At 23.3% G+C, this 20266-nt stretch overlaps 6 protein-coding genes across 6 annotated transcripts; 2 read left to right on the forward strand and 4 right to left on the reverse strand.

Annotated features, from left to right (window-relative positions):
• Nucleotides 1-147: 147 nt before the first annotated feature.
• PVVCY_0904610 (conserved Plasmodium protein, unknown function) lies at nt 148-801 on the reverse strand (the record flags this gene model as incomplete). The annotated part of the gene is made up of 1 exon (XM_008626797.1): nt 148-801. The coding sequence occupies one exon, from the start codon at nt 799-801 to the stop codon at nt 148-150; it is 654 nt and encodes a 217-aa protein (XP_008625019.1).
• Nucleotides 802-2162: 1361 nt separating this feature from the next.
• On the reverse strand, nt 2163-6236 carry PVVCY_0904620 (serine/threonine protein kinase, putative; the record flags this gene model as incomplete). The annotated part of the gene is made up of 1 exon (XM_008626798.1): nt 2163-6236. One exon carries the CDS (start codon nt 6234-6236, stop codon nt 2163-2165), a length of 4074 nt encoding a protein of 1357 aa, XP_008625020.1.
• Nucleotides 6237-8151: 1915 nt separating this feature from the next.
• PVVCY_0904630 (fam-a protein) lies at nt 8152-9789 on the reverse strand (the record flags this gene model as incomplete). Its single annotated transcript, XM_008626799.2, has 6 exons — nt 8152-8253; nt 8408-8635; nt 8729-8838; nt 9007-9076; nt 9166-9424; nt 9575-9789. The coding sequence occupies 6 exons, from the start codon at nt 9787-9789 to the stop codon at nt 8152-8154; spliced, it is 984 nt and encodes a 327-aa protein (XP_008625021.2).
• Nucleotides 9790-11801: 2012 nt separating this feature from the next.
• PVVCY_0904640 (PIR protein CIR protein) lies at nt 11802-12364 on the forward strand (the record flags this gene model as incomplete). Its single annotated transcript, XM_037634380.1, has 3 exons — nt 11802-11804; nt 11930-12211; nt 12317-12364. 3 exons carry the CDS (start codon nt 11802-11804, stop codon nt 12362-12364), a joined length of 333 nt encoding a protein of 110 aa, XP_037490480.1.
• Nucleotides 12365-13724: 1360 nt separating this feature from the next.
• Nucleotides 13725-14649, forward strand: PVVCY_0904650 (fam-b protein; the record flags this gene model as incomplete). Its single annotated transcript, XM_008626801.1, has 2 exons — nt 13725-13793; nt 13966-14649. The coding sequence occupies 2 exons, from the start codon at nt 13725-13727 to the stop codon at nt 14647-14649; spliced, it is 753 nt and encodes a 250-aa protein (XP_008625023.1).
• Nucleotides 14650-16566: 1917 nt separating this feature from the next.
• On the reverse strand, nt 16567-19137 carry PVVCY_0904660 (lysophospholipase, putative; the record flags this gene model as incomplete). The annotated part of the gene is made up of 1 exon (XM_037634381.1): nt 16567-19137. The coding sequence occupies one exon, from the start codon at nt 19135-19137 to the stop codon at nt 16567-16569; it is 2571 nt and encodes an 856-aa protein (XP_037490481.1).
• Between the last annotated feature and the right edge of the window lie 1129 nt (nt 19138-20266).

The raw sequence follows: 20266 nt of genomic DNA on the forward strand, positions 1-20266 counted from the left end.
AGCATCCTTAATATATTAAGTCCATGTAAATGAAATGCATATATATGCCAAGATAGTGTTTATAATTTTAAATTAAATTTATTATATATTGTTGTACATGTGTTTTGGGTTATTATCTATAAGGATAATATATACAAATATTTAAGACTAATTTATACCTTCTACGGTTGCAACAGCACAAATAACTTGAGTAAACGCTTGTAAAGACGTGAATGCGTTGGAATTACCACCGGTATTTGTATTTCCATATATCTGAACAAGATTTGGAATTTTACCTGTTAGAGTTTTTATTACAGTTTCGTCATTATCCACATGAGTAAGTGGACGTAATTGGCGTATCATTGATGCTCTTCCATTTGAAGTTGAACAAAACATCAAACGATGTTCTTTTAAACCCTTATCAAATAACCCGGTTTTTTTTAAGAGATTAATTATATTTGTTTCTTGAGTATCATTTGAAACTTGTGCAACTACAAATACTTCTGAGATTGAACATAATTGGGTCAATGGTTCTATAACGTTTTCAATTATGTGTGCATTGTTACCAATGATCTTTAAAACGATATCATTTAAGCATAGTGAAATAATAGGCTTACTATACTCACTTTTATTAGTAGTTTTTCTTCCAAACTCACTATTATCTATAAATCGTCTTTTAAACATTCTAAAAAATATAATATAAAACGTAATTATCATACCAACTAATACGATTGGCTGGAGAATTGAAGCGTTATTATCTTCGCCATTTTCGTATGATTTATATTTTCTACAATCTTGTCCATTTGTGCACTTTTTAGGCATTTTAATATAAATTCCACTTAAAAAAACATATACAAAAAATGATATATAAATGGATAAATATTTAGGTAGTAAGATCAAAGGCGTGATGAAATATGTATATTAAGTATTTGGAAATTACTATTATAAAGCTACATGTATATAATATATATTTTTTTAAATATAAATTTAAAGAAAAAGTCGAAACATATGTATATATAATACAGTATACATGAATTTATATTTTTAAAAAAATAAAAAAAAATGATTTCCTTTTTTAAAAAAGTAAAAAAATCCTGTAAAATTATCTTATATAATTTTAGTGCATCACTAGGATTATAATTACATACATATTATGTAAGGGTAAAGGACATGAGATTTATTGATTTCTTTTATTTTTTTTTTGGAAATTACATTTTTAAAATATTTTATCATTTAAAAGTTTATTATATGGAATTGAAGAGGTTATATATTGTTCGTGAAAATATTAATTAAAGATATATACTTATTATGCATACATTTATTAATATGCTATATTTAGATGGAGAATAATTCATCAAATAATTTTTCTATATAAAAATATCATGTAAATGTTGCGAAATTTTTTTTTATTATTCGATTATTTAAATTAATAATGTGTATATAAAAATGGATTTTTTTATATTTTTTAAAAATGGAAAATTACAAAAAAAAATTAATTTAACATTTATCGTCCATTTTGATAATATCTATAATTTTTATATACCACTCTTACGATATAGTATAAGTTTTATTTTTCATCATTGACCATATATAAGTTCTTCTCATAAAAAAAAATTATATTTCTAATTGTTGCAAAAGGTCACACAAAAATAAGCTTTATTGTATTATATTTAAACAAAAAAATATATATTACTATTCATTTCTTTTAAAGCAATAGATTTTGGAATTAATGGGCTACGGATCCCAACAAAAAAAAGTATCAATCGAGAAATATCAATAGATCGATAAGATAAATTTTAAAAGGTTTAATAATAAAACCAAATGAAAATTAAAACGTAGGAGCTATATGGATTTACAGTGGGAATGTGCATCCGTCAAAAATTTTATTGGCTTGGCATGCCGAGAAAATGCGTATATTATATTAAATTAAAAGACATTTTTAAGTTTTATTTTTACATATTTTGACCAATCAAAATAGCATATATAAGATATATATTTGTCGAGATACACACATGTGATACATACTATAGTGGTTATCATAAGTATTGTATTGCAATAAAGGAAATGTACATATATGCATATTGTGTTTAAAAAAAAAATCATTAAAAATAAAATATATATATATGTGAAATGGTAATAATACATAATTCAAATTTTTAATTAATGCATTAAGGATAAAATCATCAAGGTATGTTAAAATAATTAAAAATCGGGTAACTTAGGGCTTCTTCTATCGATGGTCGGCATTCATGATCAAAATTTAGTAAATATTCTATATAATTTAAAGTTATTTTTGATATATGTTGATTAATTTTGGGGTATGATAAACCTCGTTTCATTTTATTAACTAATAACTCTTTTGAACACTTTTCAAGGTAATTAAATTGAAAAGGTCTTTCACAAAAAATCATTTCATAAAGAATGCACCCCAATGACCATATGTCAATTTTATCTGTTATAAGTAAATTTCTTTTGGGTTTTAAACATTCAGGGGGTTGGTAATATAAAGTTCCACCACCATTATAATATTGATAAGTATCGGGTAAAATTAACTTAGCTAATCCAAAGTCAGATATTTTTATTATTCCATCCTTTATAAGAAGATTAGCTGGTTTTAAATCGCAATGATGAACCTTACCTGTAGGTAAGTTTTTCATATATAATAATCCAAGTAATATTTGTTTAATCCATGATAATGCTAATAGTTCATTAATTGGGCCATGATATTTAATATATTTATCTAAATCGACATCACATAATTCCATACCAACTAGCAAATTAGTTGCAGATCCAAAAACAAAGAAAAATTCTAATTTTACAATGAAGATGTGTCTATGACAATGTATATGTATATTTATTTCATTTTCTGCCCTTTGAATTATTTTATTTTTGATTTCATTCGTCATACTTGGTTCAATCTTATGAATTTTTGCTGCATACATTTCTAAATTTATGGAATCAAAAACTTCCCATACTTCAGCAAACCCACCTCGTCCTATTAAGTTCATCATTCTTATATTCATTTTTAATGGGTTATAAAATGAAAATTCCGAATTCTCTTGAAAATTAAAATGATCTAATCGCTTTTCAAGTATAGCTCTTTTTTTATCTAAATTAAGTTTCATACTGAATAATTCGGTATTTAAAAATTGGATATTTTTTTTCAAGTACTTTTTTAAATTGATGTCGATGTCTCCTTTTGTTAGCAATGATAAAAGCGACAAGAAAAATTTTAATGTGTGTTCAGTTGCCCTGCAATTAGAAAAGTGGGTTCCGTCTCTAAATGTATCTCTACTTGGTGGTAAAATAGATCTATTATGACTTTTCTTTTTTAGCATTGTCAACCATGACAATTCAGATTCTTCTTCATTTTCATTTAAAATGGCATTATAATTTTTGACTGATTTAGAAAAAAAACTATATGGATATTGCTCAAATACTTTATAAAATATTTCATTATTTATTTTTTCTTGTTTTTCATTAGCAAAAGTGAATTTTTTTTTTTCACATATTGATCTAATTATATCAGTTTCTGGTTCGTATCCACATTCAGTGACGGGATCATCTCGTTCGAATTTATGTTTAGCTTTGAGATTTATTTGTCTTTTGTCTTCATAGCTATTTGATTTTTTAAAGTGCGATTCTTTTATATTTTTGTTTGTGTCAATACAGCAATTTATTTGGCTCGTATTTTGGTGACTAGATTGTTGAGTTACAGGATCGCTATCATTGGTTGTAGCTGATTTGTCAACACTTTTATTTTCACCTATTTGTGAGCGATTTTGTTTTTTATCAAAATCATGTTCCAGTACAAAATTCTTTTCGTTATTTTTTTCATTTGATGTATCGGTTTGTATTTTTTTAATTTTGCATTTATAATATTCATTTGTGTTGTAGTTATTTTCATTTTGAGGTTTACTTTGTCCTATGTTTTTTTGGTAATTAAGCATATTATTATTATCAATTATTTGGCAATCAGTATTATTTGTTTTTTTGTCGCTTGTAATTAATACTGAATCCTTTATATTGCATGATGAATTGTTATCGTTATTTTCAGGATTATTACTAGAAGTTATTTGCTCATTTATATTGTAATTATTATTTTCGTCTTTTCTTTGGTTACAATCCATATTGAATTTGCAATTATCCGATAATTGTTTATTTTTTTTATAATTTCCTTGGTTATTACTTGAATTAGTTGCATCATGTTTTGACATATCGATATCTTTTTTTTTATAATTAAAATTTCTAATATCATGATATGCATGTTTGTCTAAATTTCGTTTACTTAAAATTGTATAAAAGTTTATGGGTTCTTTAGAAAAGTTTTCTAACAATTTTCCATATTCAGTAGTATCTAATGTATTTTCATCACTTTGGTCTACTTTATAGAAATATCCATATTTTGATTGTTCATGGTTTAACAATAATCTGTTAACTGATCTTTCTAATTGCTTTTCTTTTAATATTGATTCTAAAATTAAATATTTTAAGGAACTAATCTTCTCTTCTATTTCATCACATTGAGTTTTGTTTTTATCTAAATAATTCAAATCGTTTTGAAACAAATCGTAAAATTCTTGGCTTTTCTCTTGTTCCTCTTTTTTTTTAAATAATTGTATTAAATTTTTAAAATCGATAGAAGATATATTTTTATTACGAAAATAAGTATTAATCATATTCGTATAAAATTTCTTAACATTTTCGTCTTTCATATTTTCCACAAAGACAGAAAACATTTTGAGCACATCATTTACTAAATTTTCAAGATTTACTTTGTTAGTTAATTCTTGGTTCAGCCTTTTTATTATTAATCGGTTTTGTATCTTAGACATTAATTCGACAATAATTAGATGGTTTCTTTGCTTTCTTATCTTTTCTAATCGAAAGTTTGGAATAATAAACTTTTTAAATCGTTTTACAAATTCGATTTTATCCCTATATGACTTAAAAGTTTTTTTGTCTATAATTTTTTTGAAATCATTAGTTGGCCTTTTTAAATCTTCTAAATTTTTTTTTAATTTTTTCATAATATCTAAATTTTTATAATAACCTTTTAGATCAAAAATAATATAGCATTTAGCATTGTTTATATATATTTCGTATTCGTTTATCAAATCATAAAATGTATGTATACTTTGTTTGGTTGGCCCATCATTATTTAAGCTATTTCCTTCTTCATCATCTTCACCCTCAAACTCATCAATTTCCTCTTCGTCCCCTTTTTTTAATTTTTTGCAACCCAAAACTTTATCGTATTTCCTTTTTACACTACTATTATAGTTTCCTTTCGTTTTTTTAGTATTAGTTTTGACATTGCTTTCTGCATTAGTGGAAATGCTAAAACTTCGTCGTGGTCTTTTTTCTTTTCTACAGTCATATTTTATTTCCTTATCATCGATAGTATTAACACTTTCATTACTATGTTTTTTGGTGGTACTATTGCTATCTTGTTTAATTGTATTAAGATTATCATCTAACTCACCTTTATCACAAATTTCATTATATATTTTTGTTTCATTATTACTGCTTAAATCAGCATCATAATTTTTGCATGATGAATTAGTTGCTATTGTTAAATCGTCTTTAGAAATGAGATTATCTTCTTTTGAATCACATTCGATTTTTGATTTTTGTGTGATAGAAGGTACCGAACTTCTTTTAGCAAAATAATGTTCAATTTGGTGTTCATTTTTTTTAGAATTTTTTTCTACTTTCCGATTTATCTTAACAATATTTTTAAAATTAGACTCTTTTATTTTAATGAAGCATGGATTATATAAACTATTAATTTTAATGTCTGGTTTTTTAACAAAAAATTTATTGACCTTTTCATCAAAGTTGTAAGCCTTAAATTCAAAATTGATTCCTGGTATTATTAATAATTGATTAAGTGTGTCAACAAAAATTAATGGGTTTGTTCTTAAATAATCCATATAATTTTCATTTATATACTTTTCTCTAAATTTACTTTTTTGCTTTAATAAAAATAAAAAAGTGTTTTGATTAATGCCTGAATTATTGTAACAGTTGTTATCATCATAAGAATACAGAAGCTTTAACTTTTGAAAGGTGTCCAAATTTTTATAAATTATTCCATTCATATAATGTAATAAATCATTTATTTCTGTGAAGTTGGTTTTTAATTCATATTTAAAGATTTGATCAATTTTAGGCATCTCATTTTCCTTAGCCAATATGTTTTTCAGATTGCTTATTCTTTGTTTTAAGAAATTTGAGGGGTCATTTTCTGTCATTTTTCATTTTATATTTCCTCCTTTATATTGTTTTATCCTTTATTATTTAAATGATGAGAAGTATTCATAAATTAAATACCCCCTTTTTGAAAAAATGAAAAGGAAAAGAGGAAAAAATATATTAATATAATGGTTCTTAAAATAAAAAAGGGAATGGTTTAAATGATGTATTTTAACAAAAATATTTATTTGTATTAAATTTTACACAGTTTTAAAATGAAAAAAAAATTATGCTTAAAATTATAATTTAAAAAAATTGGCATTAAATGGAACATATGAAGATTTATTTTATTATCAAAAAGGATACAAATATTGATATACAACTGTGTGTAAAATTAATATGGCTCAAATTATAAATTATACATTTTATATTTTTTTTCTTAAGTTTTTACATATATTTTTATAAAAAAAATTATTTTTTTATCTTGCAAAATAATTTTATGCGGACAAATTTTGTATCATAAAATGTGAAGGAGCATACGAAAAAAAAACAAGAAAATAAATTATATTCATACTACATCATATATAATATACAAAAAATTCAAGGTTTTAACCGTATATTTTGTTCGTCTCTTCATTCTTAAAAATTAATCTTTATATGATTAAATGCTTTGTGTAAGATTTAATCTTGGTAAATACACACAATACATAGATAGTCACACAAACATAAATATATGTGTATCCAGAATATAATTCTCGGTTATACATATAAATTTGCAATTATATTTAATAATATATGTTAAAATTTACAAAATCCGATTTTTTGTTTGGAAAATCAATTATTACACCTAAGCCCATTATACTGTTTTATACTAGGATTAAAACTAGAGTTGGTAGTGAATTGAATTATTTAGAATTTGATATAATATTTATTTTCCCATGCAACTTATTAAGTATTGCAATAATAAAAAATAAAAATGCAATAAATATTTATGCATGGTTATTAATATTATTATATAATTTAATATCATTTAAGATTAAAAAATTAATAATAAAATAAGCATGTCTATGAAAAAATGTATGGGTCCAAAACTGTTTTGTAAGGTGTAACAAAAAAAGACAAACCTTATTAATGAATTTATTTATGAGAGGATAACAAAAATATGTGCATATCGTTAAAATACACAATAAAGAAACTCAAAATGTAGAAAAAATATTTAAATGGCGTAATATCATTGTATTAGTACTTTTATATAATATATATAAACCGGTGATGTATGCTTTTCTGAAATTTTATGAATATTTTTTTGTATATATCCAAAATATAATTGGCATTTAAATTATTATAGAAAAAAACTAATTTAATTTGCTTTATAATTAATGAATTAAAAAGGGTGTAAATTATTTTTATCAATATAATGCTTATGGTTGATATATAAATAAATTATACGTTTTTTTTAATTTTTATATTAGTATTCATTATTTGGGTCTCGAAACCCTTTCAAAGGTCTCAATTAAAAGAAAAAAAAGAGAGATGAAAGAAACAATTCATATTTGACCCTGAGAAAGACGATCAACATACTTTAAGACATTTTTATATTTGGAAATAACAAACTTTTATCAAATTTTTAAGTTTAATAATAATAACTAAAATACACAAAACAATAAAAACACAAATTTATAGATTTTTAACAAAAACAAGTGGCAAACATTAATATAAAGAAAGTAATACAGAAAGCATATTTCATAAGTTATAATACTTATATTTATTTTTTCACAAATTAAAATAGATGTAGAACATCCTTGTATTAAAGGGGATGAACATATTATATGCAAACTACCTTTCTTAACAAAAAAATATATTTTATGGTGTAAATTAAAATATATAACATCCATAAAAACAAATTAAATTTATCAATATATCTATATATATTGAAGTATTAAACTGCTAAAAAACTATTATACGGATATGCATTTAGCCCTTTGCAAATATTTCCATTAAGCGGATGTAAAATGCTATGTTTGGTGCTTTAGCTTTTTTAATAGAGTAATTTTCGGAAGATATGTTATCATCGATCTACAAAAAAAAATGAGTAAAATAAATATTCCAATTTGGAGAGATGTATGTCATATATTATAAATATGTATGCTTATAAATCGGACACATTTTTGGCAATTGCTAAAATGAGTATAAAAAATAAATGATGGAATAAAATTATTATTTTGCTTACAGCATTAACATAAGTAATATTGATGTAATTTTTCTCTTTTTTAATGAAAAACCCAGATAAGTTAAACGTTCTTTTAGGCTCTTCTGTAATATCTGATTCAGAAGAACTGCTATTGCTTGATGATGATTTTCTTATCAAGTCTTTGTTTTTATAAGTTTTTTTATTGGAGCAGTTGTTATCATTCATATTTGCTGAAGCCAAGACAATTACTGTTGTATCTTCTGATACCTACAAAATGAATAAAAAAATATTTGTATAAAATATGGTGTAATACGGAAAGCAGTGCTTCTAGGGTGGAAGAAGACAATTTTATTTCCTTACGTCAATTTTTGAGGCTAAAGAATAAACACATTCATGGTCTGGTTTAGTAGGGTCTATGCTTTCTTGTTCTATCATTAGTAAATTTGGATTGTATATACAGACAACTTTTCCTAAAAAATTATCATTTTGCATAGATACAAATTGAAATATTATGAAATTTAATATAAAGAAAAGTAAAAAAACAATAGCATAGGCATTGGTAATAACCATACAATAAGCACCTAATAAAGAATGATAATCATATATTAAATTTATTAACTATTCATTTTTCTATATACCGCTAATAAAGTAATCATGGAAATGCTTGGTACCATAAGGATCCCATAGATTGTTTACTATATCATTATACTAATGAAACCAAAAAATGTAAAAATGTATAATAATTTTTTAACTTTAATTAATTTTAAACTTAAAAAACATTGTTCGATAATTCATACCTTATTGGGATTTCGGATTTTAAGATTAAGTTTTTCAATGTCAGTATTTCCATGGTTCTTAAAATATATCAATGCATCTTTATCGTATACGTACAGTAATTTGTAGTTGTCTTCAGTTGTAGCATGGTGTCGTAAAATTGACACAGCAGCGTTAATAATTTCTGTTGTTTTTCTAACTTCTTCAGGATTGGTACATATTATGGGGCCAGTTTGTTCATGTGTTTCATTCGAAGGATTATTAGCCAAAATGGAGCTATTTCTAATGTATAAAAAAGAAAAATATTTATATAGCATCATTGAGATTTCCAACATTATGCATGTGTGCATTTCCACAATATAATATTCTCATAATGAGGCATGTAATGCATAGTTATATTAAATACGAATATATATTCACATATTTTCTTACTCAATATTGTTTGGAAATTCTTTGGTTAAAGTAGCGTTGAGTAAAGCGGTTTTGCGTAAACTATCATTGTTCGAAGTATTTCTTCTTCGACCAATATTACCTGGTATAGTATTGGCTCTAATATATTCACTTGCAAAGACTTTATTGCTCACATATATGAGCGCGATTAAAAGAAAAAATATAATATCGCTATATCCTTTATTATTTGGGGGCATGATAAATAATACATTAAAAAATATATTAGTATTTTTTTTAAAAATTAAAAACAAAAAAAGACATTGAAGAAAAATAAAAAAAAACAAATATTTATTAAAAAAATATATATAATGATATTTAAACGATAAATTTATATAATTGTTTAGTGTGCATACTATTTATAGATTTATAGATTTTATATTTAAATAGATCGGCTATAAAGCAACGTCAATAGCCGAAACTTTCATAAATAATGAATATTAAATAGCAACATTATTTTTAATTTATTAATATAATATATATAATAATTAAAATTATTTATTTTTATATATTATAATATTTTAATATGTTGAATTATAAGTACACATGTTTTTTATTTTTATAGTTCATTAACTAAAATTTATAAAATATTTCATTATCCATGTAATTAATATATAATATTTACATGCATCGAAAAAATATAAAGGTAAAAATATAAAAAACATATATTTTTTGAATTGCAGTTTATTATGTGTAATTTTAATATAAATATATTAATGAATAAACAATATAATATGAAAATAATCATTTTGTTATGCATTTCCATTTTTTAAGCCTTTTAGCATAATTCTTTATTTTTAAATACTAAAAAAATAATTTAAGCAACAATTTGTATTATGTTTATGCATGAATGCTGCTGGTGCTTTAACCTCCACAAAATAATATTTGCCAATTCGCCAAAAAAATATGTTATAGTAAATTCCATTGTATGTTATTTTTTTTATTATTTTTAATTAAAAATTTACTAAATAAAATGTAATGTACTTTTTAAGTTGATAAAAATTATGTATCCTTAATAATATTGATATGCATTTCTTTATGGAAATTAGTGTGAATTATAAAATATGTTTTATATGCAAAATAAATATTTATATAATAAGGATTGGAAAAAAAAAAAACATATGATTGCAAATACTTAACAAGCATAATGGTAATTTTTTTAAGTTATGTAATTTTATTTTGTGTTTAATTGTAGTACTCCTTGACGTGTTAATTTGGTATTATAAATATATTTATATATATACCACTCGACAATTAGCATTTATATATGTCCCCAAAAAATATTTTAAACATAGAATTGTTGCATTAATATGGGAAATATCCATATAAAATATTTTTTGTTATTTATAGCTGTAATTTCACTATAATATTAACTTTATAAACAATTGATTTTTAATTAAATCAGAAATCTTCATTCATAGTTATTTCTATAACATATCTTCTTTTTCAAAACAGCAATTTATAGTATCATCATAAAACCTTCAGATTCATCTAAATCCATTTCATCTTTATCATTTTTTTTGAATTTTATAATTCCATAGCATACTACTAAGTCAAACTCAATTGCTTCGGCATATCTAACATCATTACCTGCATTTCTTGTTTGGGAAAAGTCTTTTCTATCTGACCTTGAGTATTGACAATTTTTATTTATATTTTTTGTATCATTAATGTCATGATGGTATTTGCAAGCATATTATGTTTGCATTACTTCGTGTTGCCTATTAATAGTATGTAATTTATTATGACTTTACATATGCTGGTTTCTATTTCTTAAATCGCTTGGAATATTTAAATTTTGGTTTATTAAATAATTAACCATATTTTGGCTCGTATTTAAATCAAGAATTATGTTATTGCCATCTTCTTCAGGGTTTAGAGGTGGGGTTCGGGAAATACATATTATGGGTTAGGACTCTATACTATATGTTATATTTTTGTTCTATGGAGTCTATATTTTTATCAATTTCCTTATAATTTGGTCATATTTATTTGTCTATACATGTTGATTAAATATATATGCCACCCCGTATCTTTAATCTCGAGATGAAGTTCAAAAGTTCAAATATACAACCAAAAAAGGGGTGTATCCATTAAATGAAAGGGATATCATAAATAATAACAGTTGTATTTGTAGTATTCACAAAGTTAATGCATATATATACACCCTAATATTAAAGGACATAAACAAATAATATACAAAAAAAACTTTATGGTGATAATTTAAAGCAACCATTGTGCATAGTTTATTATCATAAACTTTCTAATACAAAAACATCACACATTACAAATTTAGATCCAAATTTAGGTCCGGCATGATCGGTATCTCCGCAATCACAGCCTAGCCTAACACAAGATCCATCACAAAACACAGTTCAAAATGGGGAACCTAACTTATTACAAAATCATAATACAAATATTGGAACAAAAATATCTCAAGTGCTAACAAATTCTAATACAGAGCCGTTAAACACAGGGAATGGAAGCACAAATCCTGGAAGTGGTATTAAAATGAAAGAAGAAATATCAATATGTTGTATAATAACAAACAAAAAATGGGATATAATGAGTATTGGTACTATAACTGTCTCAATATTCCTTATGCTACTAATTATGTATAAGGTAAATAACGTGAAATTAGTATATATATCACTTATATTTATTTTTGTCATTACATAATTACAAATATAAAAAATATGTTACATATATTCACTATTCTTATGTTAGTATTTGTTATACAGATGGAAAAATGAATTGAAGAGAAAAAAAACATGAAAAGGATTATAAATTCATCTACTCGAGAAAAACAGACTCAAAAATCTATAGATTCGGTTTATAGGAAAAAATCTCCATTATTATATATATACAAACTTATGCAGGCAGATCCTGTACCATTTTAATTTATTTTTTTTGTTAATTTTTTTTGTTTATAAAAGAAAAGGCGACTCTTTAGAATAATAAATATAATTAACTTATATTTGAAGCCAATTTAAAATATATATAAATTTAAATAATATGTGTTTAATGAATACGGGAAAATAAAGCGGTTGTTATTAAATGTATTTGGATTTTTGGTTTCATATGTAATATTTGTTGTGGTTTATAAAAGGTATACTTGAAAATATGAATATGTTATATATTTTTAATAGGAATAATACATTTGATGGTGTATATTCTGAAATAAATTTATAAATAAAAATGGAGCATGCCTATCTTTGGAGACAATATACTTTAAAAAAACGAGGGAAAATAAAATATAAAATATTATTAAATAATATTAAACATTTGGAAAGTATATCAAATAATAAGCTATTTAAATAATAACGATGCTTTGTTAATTGTTTTTCATATGCTTGCATATATTGATTACAACACATATGTATCTAGTATTTTATTACTATGATTAATATATATTAACGGGCTTGGAGCTAAACAATATAAAAATAAGCTTACAAAGTATCAAGTATGTTATTAAATGGGGCATTAAATTATATTAGGGCTTATTTATATAAAAATATGTAAAAAATATTTTGGGGGCTGAATTTGTTACACAAGCATATTTGTTTATATTAAAATAATATATTCTGTACGGAAATGAGTTGCTATATGGAGAAAAAACCTTAAAATAATAATTTTAAAAATTGTATCTTTATATCTCTGATGATATAGTTATTATATATGCATGTAAATTAGTGCACTAATTTATTTATATTTTTAATACTAAAAATAATTTTGTTACATTAAATATAATGGCGCAAATAACCAAAAATTGTTCCGAAAAAAGACACACATATTTATGTATTAGATCAAATCGTTGTATAATTTGTTTTTAATTAAAATATAAAAAATAGTATAGTCTTTAGAGAAAAATTAATATTTATTTTTTTAAATAAATATTATAATATTATATCCATAAATACTTTTAATGAATATAACGAAGTTTATTACATGGTTACACATTAACCAGTTCGATTGAAAATATAAAAAATTAACAAATGAAATAAATATCATTGTTTTTTTAGATATATTAATTTATTCATAAATTTTATAATAAAAAATTAATAAATATTACTATTTTTGGAATAAGTATCAAGTTATCATTATTATTTCATTTATTTAATAAATACAGTTAAAAATGAAAGCCAATATTTTAAATTTTGTTTTGTTTTCAATTGTTATTTGTTCTTTTGAATATGCCCCAAAAGTAAGTTACACACTATTTTTTATTATTATTAATAATATTTATTATATTTTTCGTGTATATTCATTCTGCATTAGCCTTATATTGTTGTTTCATGTATTGATAAGACATTTAAGTTAGAGAACCAATTAAAATTAATTATATATTTATTAATAAATATTTCATTACTTTGCAGGAATTATACTATGTAAACGAGAGAAGTATATACCTTGAAAGGAATATAATATATTTTAGAAATAATAGGATATTAGCAGATCCATACAAAAAATTCGATTTTAATGATTTTTATAAATCATCTTTGGGTTCTGGATATCAATTTGATGGCTACAATGATGATGAAGAAATAACAAATCTTCGAAATATTATAGATTCACATATAACGAAGCATAAAGAAAGTAATAAAACACCCAATTTAAATAATATGGATGATGAAACGAAAAAATTAATTTATGAGCTTCGAAAAGATATAGAAGAAATAAAAAAGGAAATTAACAATAAAAGGAATGGTAAGCCAGAAGCACAATCGATAGAAAATAAAAAATTAGCAAAAAAATGTAAAAATAATCCTGTATCAAAAGATGCAAACTTTGAAGAATTGGAAAATGAACAAAATGATGAAATCGTTTCAAGGAGTGATAATAAATTAGAAACTGATCCCGAGACAAGAAAATCGATAAAAAAATTAGTGAAGAGGGGATTGGTGTTGGCTGCACTTTCTTTAGGGTTTATAATATCAGGAGGGCTTACTATTCCATTTATTGTTATAGTTACACTGCTTTCATTTGACACAATTAAGAAATTGTTGCGCTACACTAAATCAGAATTAAAAAACCCAAAAATATTCAAAATATTAAAATAACTATTTTTTATTATTATTTTTATTATACTTGTTTAAATTATTAAAAATATTATATTTAATATTTTATGGCATAAAAGTTACACTTTTTGCATTTTATAAAATAATGGCATTTGATTTAATAGCTTGTTTTAGTATTATGTTTTTGTTAATTTAATATATAATCACGTTATATACTTAATTTATCAAAAACTTATTTATTCTTATTTTCATCATATATATTATATATTAATAGGCTGGGGTTTTCCTCACTTTTAGTTAATATTTATAATTGTTTTAAATAAACATAATTTAAACACATTTATTAATAAAATTATAAGCTATATTGACGATTCAGATCTAATTTTCGAGTTGCGTTTTGGGAAATTCATATTTGGGGTCAAATTTCTGTACTATGGGTTGGTATTTTGTTCTGTAGAACCTATATTTTGGGCTAGAGCTATTTTTTATTAATTTTTTATAATTTGATAATATTTGGGGTCTGTAAATGTTGATCTGATATATTTACCATTTTCGTATGCTTAATCTCAATATTATTCCTAAATATGCAACCAAAAAGGGGCATACCCATTAATATGAAAGGGGTTGCATAACATATATTTCCATAAAGTATAATATTATAATTGAGTGTTAATATTGATTTAATATGATTAAAATAAAATGTCTATATTGTGTATATTATTATATTTTTTTCTATATATGAAGCCGTATTATGTATATGATAATTGGCTATTATATAAAACTTGTTAATATATAGCTATATCGAATTATGCATATTATAATATGTAATGTGTTTATTATTTGATTAAATGCTTTATTTAGTAAAACTTTTAATTTGTGTTGCAATTACTTTAATTTAAATTGCATTTTGATAACCGAGAATCTGGGTTTCAGGGTTTAGGATCTATGGCTTATGTGTTAATGTTTCAAACTTATTGCTGAATATGTAAATGTTAAAATAAATACAATTTATAATAAACAAATTGTTAATAGAAGACTCATATATTTATTTACATGAAAAATATTTTGATGTATTTACTTTATTGTATATAATATGTGAAAGAATATTCTGAAAATAATTAATAATTGAAATAAGATTGATATATTTGCTATAATCTTACTATTTATTATTTGTATGCGTATAATTTTATATTATTTATTCATATTTATAAAATACAGAAATTTGCATTTTTAATTTATATGCTATCTCACAACTTATTTTTATGTTTGTTCTATTATTGATCATTTTACAAAACATATTTATATTAAACACATAAATGGATTAGCATCTACACGATGAAATTAATCTAAATACATTATAAACAAACCTATATTACATATACAAAGTAGTAGTAGTATTAATTTAAGAAATCGGTTGTCTATTTTCCTTATGAAATACATATCCTCACTAAATAATTATATTATATAAAAAAACATATATACACATCTAAATAATGTTTTTCCAAAAATTTGAGCAATAATATTTATCCAATTTAAATTGCTTCAACCCCATTTTATTTTAAAAATGGTATTCTAATACTAAATTTTATTCTCCGCCTTTTTGTTCTCAAAATTGCCTTACATATAAAAAACAGCAAATAATAAATGTAAATTGTTATTATTTTAATTACCCTTTTATTAATTATAAGAAAATAAAAACTAATTATAAGTGAAGTTATTACATATTTAATTTTAATTTGTATGAATTCACAAATTACCATTATATATACACCTTTAAATTGCAACTAAAATATTATACACAAATTTAATTTAAAAAAAAATTGGAAAGCAAAGAACATATATATAATGCAAAAGATAGATATATTTATTAATATCTTTTCTTTTTCTGACTAAAAAATTAATTGAAAAAGTTACATTTATGTTTATAAAAATAAAAAGCAATATTTAGCATAAACATTATTAACCCACATTTTCTATTTCATCATCTATTTCATATTTTATTTCACCTTTTATTTCATCTTCTATTTTGTCTTCTATTCCACTTTCCATTTCACCTTCTATTTCTTCTTCTATTCCACCTTCCATTTCACCTTCTATTTCACCTTCCATTTCACCTTCTATTTCTTCTTCTATTCCACCTTCCATTTCACATTCTATTTCTTCTTCTATTCCACCTTCCATTTCACCTTCTATTTCTTCTTCTATTTCACCTTCCATTTCACCTTCTATTTCTTCTTCTATTTCACCTTCCATTTCACCTTCTATTTCTTCTTCTATTTCACCTTCCATTTCACCTTCTATTTCTTCTTCTATTTCACCTTCCATTTCACCTTCTATTTCTTCTTCTATTCCACCTTCCATTTCACCTTCTATTTCTTCTTCTATTTCTTCTTCCATTTCACCTTCTATTTCTTCTTCTATTCCACCTTCCATTTCACCTTCTATTTCTTCTTCTATTCCACCTTCAACATTTCTTATTAAATTACGGATCCAACCAACAATTTTTTTTAAAAAGTGCTCATTTTCTTGATTTTTCGTTATATCATGACTCATATCATCAACAATATGTAATTCTTTTTCATCATCTATTTCATCTTCTATTTCGTCTTCCATTTCACTTTCTATTTCGTCTTCCATTTCACTTTCTATTTCGTCTTCTATTCCACCTTCCATTCCACCTTCTATTTCTTCTTCATCATTCCTTTCTAAATCAGAAATCCAATCCATAACGATTTTTAAAATTTGTTCATTTTCTGGATCTGTTGTTATAGAATGATTCATATCTTCAACAATGTATAATTCTTTTCTATTAACCTTTGCTTTATCATAAAACATAGTTGACCCTTTATAATTGCAAACGCAATCATCTATTGAATGCACAAATAATAAAGGAATATTTTTTGGCAAATAATTAATATTACGATTCACTGTGATAGTTGCTTTTATAAGTTCAGATATACATTTAAATTTTACTCCATTTTTATTTCGAAATTTATCGTACTTACATATATTAGTAACATATTCAGACCTTTTATAACCCGGTTCTGACGAAATTAGTGCATGAGGGGCGACACGAGACAGGAATTCTATTAAAGGTAAATATAAATACTTAAATGATTTGTTTCCACCATCCAATGGCGCTTGTAATCTCATCATACCAGATAAAGATGCACAGCCTTTAATATTTAATTTATCTAAATAATTAAAATGTTCTTCATATTTATTACTAACAATAGAATTTGGTGTATCAGGGGCACTAAAACAGGAATTTTCTGAATCACAATCATTAAAATTGGCAATGCAATCCGGGTTATTCATATTTTCTATAGAAAAATCATTAGAATTATTTATATCATACACACTATTAATCATATATTCTTCCATATAATTGCCAATTCCATTAATATCAACATAATTGTCTAATATAATGTTTAAATTTTTATAGTCATTTTCGTTTTCAGCATTAATGGTATTTTCTTTTTCTTTCCCTAATAATTGTAATATTCTTAAAGCAATATTTCCTCCCATCGAATGCCCAATAATATACATAGGAAGCCTTTTTTTTTTAGTTGTTACTATATCATGAGATTCATCATCCGTTTGGTTATCATTTGGGATTTCATAATCCGTTTGGTTATCATTTGGGATTTCATAATCCGTTTGGTTATCATTTGGGATTTCATCATCCGTTTGATCATCATTTGAAATTTCATCATTCGTTTGGTTATCATTTGGGATTTCATAATCCGTTTGGATATCGTTTGATATTTCATCATCCGTTTGATCATCATTTGAAATTTCATCATTCGTTTGGTTATCATTTGGGATTTCATAATCCGTTTGGATATCGTTTGATATTTCATCATCCGTTTGATCATCATTTGAAATTTCATCATTCGTTTGGTTATCATTTGGGATTTCATAATCCGTTTGGATATCGTTTGATATTTCATCATCCGTTTGATCATCATTTGAAATTTCATCATTCGTTTGGTTATCATTTGGGATTTCATAATCCGTTTGATCATCATTTGAAATTTCATCATTCGTTTGGTTATCATTTGGGATTTCATAATCCGTTTGGTTATCATTTGAAATTTCATCGTAAATCTGATTCATATATTGTATTACATCACCAACTAGATCATCAAAGCAATTAATATCACCTCTTAAATTTCCCAATGATTGGGATTCGCCATGTCCTTGCAAATCTAGTGTATATACTGAATAGCCATGTTGATTAAATTTTTCAATCCAACTATCTTTATAAACATAGTAATTATCATTATCTACTACTAAGTCTTCATTTCCATTTGGCATTTTTATATTAATTTTCATATAAGTTAATCGAGCATGAGATTTGAATCCATGTATTAATAATATAATTCCTATAGCATTTTGAACTAGCCACCCATATGTTTTTAAAAGTAAACCATTTTTATTACGGAACCAACCAACCTTAGGATCACCATCTAATTTCCTTACTCTAGTACTTCTTAACTCATCATTATTCAATTCAATTTCTTCCATCACCAATATTATGAAACATAATAATCCATATTACAAATAAAAATATATATATTATTTTATAACCAAAATACATGCATATATAAATAATTAAAATTTTACTTCTCAAATATATGCATATAGATTATTAACATAAACAAATATACCATACGAATCGTATTATGGCTGTATACAAATTTATACATACAAACTCTACATATATATTACATTAGTATTAAATAATATTAATAGGAGTTAATGTATATTATAATAATATAACAAATCGTAAATAAATTATAAGAAATGGAAAAATGTATAATTATAGTTCTTTATATTATTTTCGAAGTTTTTTCTAGCATTTCATACGATCAAATGAAATTACAATTGCCATAACAAAATAAATACAAATTATTATATATGGCTTATTTTTCGGTAATACATTTTTGATTTTATTTAATTTTTTTAATTTTGGTAATTAAAATATGATATAAGAAAATATATATATTTAAAATATATAATTAATTATCATATATTATTTTTTATAATAAATAATTAATTATATAATGCTTTTACTTAAAAAAGAACAGCGAGAAAATACAATATGTATAGCATATTTATTTATAAAAGCACCAAAAAAAAAACAACAACCAAAAAAATTTTTTTTTTGATTCAATGTAATAATAAGTATATTTAAGTTGGTATAAATAAAAAATTGTATATATTATTAATGTAATTTTTTAATTATAATGAGTAAAATAATCTCCTAGCAAAAAATGTTACTAATAAATATAATACTTTACAACTGTTAATTATTTATGACATTAATTATATATTATATGAAAATTTATAAAAATATTTATATTTTTTTTTATTTAAAGTAATAAACATTTTATTTACCTCAAAATTATTGTCTACAATTAATAACATATTGCTAAAATTTATGACATGATTTAATCGTAAACTTTACAAGCACATATAAAAAGTTTATTTTTTCATTTTATGTGTTTATAATTTATATTATTATCATAATTGATTCAATATATACTCTATATTTAGCATAAATTAACAAAATAAAAACGATCCAAAATGACAGAAAAAAAAAAACAAAATCGATATTTTTAAATATTCTCAAAATGTATATAATATAGTGTTT

The sequence above is a fragment of the Plasmodium vinckei genome (assembly GCF_900681995.1).
Source record: "Plasmodium vinckei vinckei genome assembly, chromosome: PVVCY_09".
NCBI classification, from domain to species: Eukaryota; Apicomplexa; class Aconoidasida; order Haemosporida; family Plasmodiidae; genus Plasmodium; species Plasmodium vinckei.